We start from the raw sequence: 2,256 nt of genomic DNA, 5'->3' as shown, positions 1-2,256 counted from the left end.
AAGAAAAGATGACAAACAACAGGCTACAGTGGAAGAAAAGGCAAGAGAGCAAGAAATTGTTGCTGAATTATTTCAGATAAAAGAGGAGGATAAAAAGGAGGAAGAGGAAAAGTTAAAGACAGAGGGGGCTTTATCTGAAGAAAGCCAACTAGCTGCTCTGAACTCATCTGACCAGACAGATGAAAGCATTACAGTCACACCAGAAAGGTATGTCTGGATATTTTGTTTAGCAAATTACTTTCAGGTATGAGTTTAGTTAAAAACAAGTAAAATGACATTTATTCATTGTAAACACATTACCGCTAAAAAGTTTGGGGACTGTAACTAATAAGTCTCTTATTCTCATGAAGGCTGCATTTATTTGATAAAAAATACATTCAAAACAGTAATATTGTGTACTATAATTACAATTGAACTTTTTCTGTTTGAATATATTTTAAAATATCATATTTTCCTGTAATGGCAAACCTGAATTTTTAGCAGCCATTTCTCCAGTCTTCATTGTCACATGATTCTTCAGAAATCATTCTAATATACTCATCTGATGCTCAAGAAACATTTCGTATTATTACCAATGTTAAAAACAGTTGTGTTGCTTAATGTTGTAGAAACTGATCATTTTATTTTCATGATTCTTCAATGAATAGGAAGTTTAAAACAACAGTATTTATTTGAAATGGAAATCTTTTTTTTTGTCACTGTCATTTTTGATCAGTTGAATGTGTCCTTATTGAAAAAAAAATAAATTATTTAAAAATCGTACTCACCCCAAACTTTTGAAGGGTAATTAAATAGTGTAATTAAATAAAGAACAAAAATATACCACAATATGTGTATTCCATTAAAAATTGTAAAACTTCAAAATATGATGAATTTATACAATTAATTATATTTTAAAATATAATAAGATACTAAGACAAGATATATTTTATATCTCTCTCTTTTAATTTTTATATTCATGTAGCTGTGAGGAGAATCTGGAAATAACTTTCAGCACGAAGAGGCATGTTACTGATGAGACTCTGACAGATGAGCTTAAAAAAAGCCGAGTGGAGGAGGATAAGGAATTGAAGGAGGAAGAGGAGGCAGGACTTGAAGCTGCAGAGGCGGGACCAGAGAGACCAGAGGAGAGGACAGAAGAGGAGAGGAAAGATGCAGAGCCAGTAATTGACGAATATGTCATTGGTAAGAAAACAGTTGTAAAGTACTGTAATTATATTTCCCTTTTTGTAGTTAAATTTCCTAATCTTTTCCACAGATTCTTCCCCTCCTCCACCTGCACCATTTGAACACTGTCTAGTGACAACCAAAACCCACCAGATTACAAGTTACTACACTATCAATAAAGAGGAAGTTCTTGGAGGGTGAGTTATTATTTATATTGCATCATATTACATTAGATTTGTTTACATCAAAGGAATTTTTAAAGCAGGATGCCTGTGATTGCTAAGCATTTTAAGAGCTTACAGGACACATGATACACAAGGGCATGAAAGTGACAGACAGGTGTGTGTGTGTGTGTGTGTGTGTGTGTGTGTGTGTGTGTGTGTGGGAAAGAAAGACGCTGAGAGAGTGAGACATGCGGAATATTTTTAGCCCTTAGTGAAAGTAAATACCGAGAGACAGGAGGAGATTACAGTAAATTTCCTTTGCGGTATTCAAAGGATGTGGGAATTTCAAGTTTTCAAATTTTGTGATTTAAATGAGTTTTTATTGATTTTAATAGAGGACGCTTTGGCATGGTGCACAAATGTGTAGAGAAATCTTCTGGCCTCGTATTAGCAGCCAAGATCATCAAAGCCAGGAGTCAGAAAGAGAAGGTAATGCTTGAGTCCATTTTAAAGGGGTCATATGATGCAATTTCTCTTTGGAGTGTTACAAGCTGTTCGTGAATAGATAAGATCCCTAAAGTTGCAAAGACTAAAGTCTCAAACCCAAAGAGATATTCTTTATAAAAGTTAAGACTGGTCCACGCCCTCCTAAAACGCCTCGTTTAAACACCCCTCCACATGTCTACGTCACTGTGTGGGAAGATTTTTATAACGGCGCCCAAATGTTCATGCAAAGAAAGGTGTAACTTTATTGTTGCTGCCACCGCCGCCGCCATGTTGTGAAGATGCTGTGTGTTTCGTTGTGAAAACGAAACTACTTTGTTTGCAAAAGAGGACACGACTAGAAATCATTGGTTAAGGTGTATTTACAACACTGTTCCAGAACAGTTTAACCCATATATTCGTGTGTGTGCAACGCATTTTA

General features: G+C 35.2%; 1 protein-coding gene across 1 annotated transcript in view; it reads left to right on the top strand.

The window, feature by feature from the left end:
* Positions 1-2,256, top strand: part of LOC107665331 (myosin light chain kinase 2, skeletal/cardiac muscle-like) — a 9,089-nt gene that overhangs the window by 2,836 nt on the left and 3,997 nt on the right. The window contains exons 4-7 of the mRNA XM_016456160.1: positions 1-207; positions 965-1,185; positions 1,259-1,364; positions 1,727-1,820. Coding sequence (XP_016311646.1) covers positions 1-207; positions 965-1,185; positions 1,259-1,364; positions 1,727-1,820 — 628 coding nt within the window. The remainder of the gene's footprint in view (positions 208-964; positions 1,186-1,258; positions 1,365-1,726; positions 1,821-2,256) is intronic.

The sequence above is a fragment of the Sinocyclocheilus anshuiensis genome, unplaced genomic scaffold (assembly GCF_001515605.1).
Source record: "Sinocyclocheilus anshuiensis isolate Anshui unplaced genomic scaffold, SAMN03320099.WGS_v1.1 scaffold199, whole genome shotgun sequence".
Classification (NCBI taxonomy): Eukaryota; Metazoa; Chordata; class Actinopteri; order Cypriniformes; family Cyprinidae; genus Sinocyclocheilus; species Sinocyclocheilus anshuiensis.
This window is presented reverse-complemented; position numbering and strand designations above follow the sequence as displayed.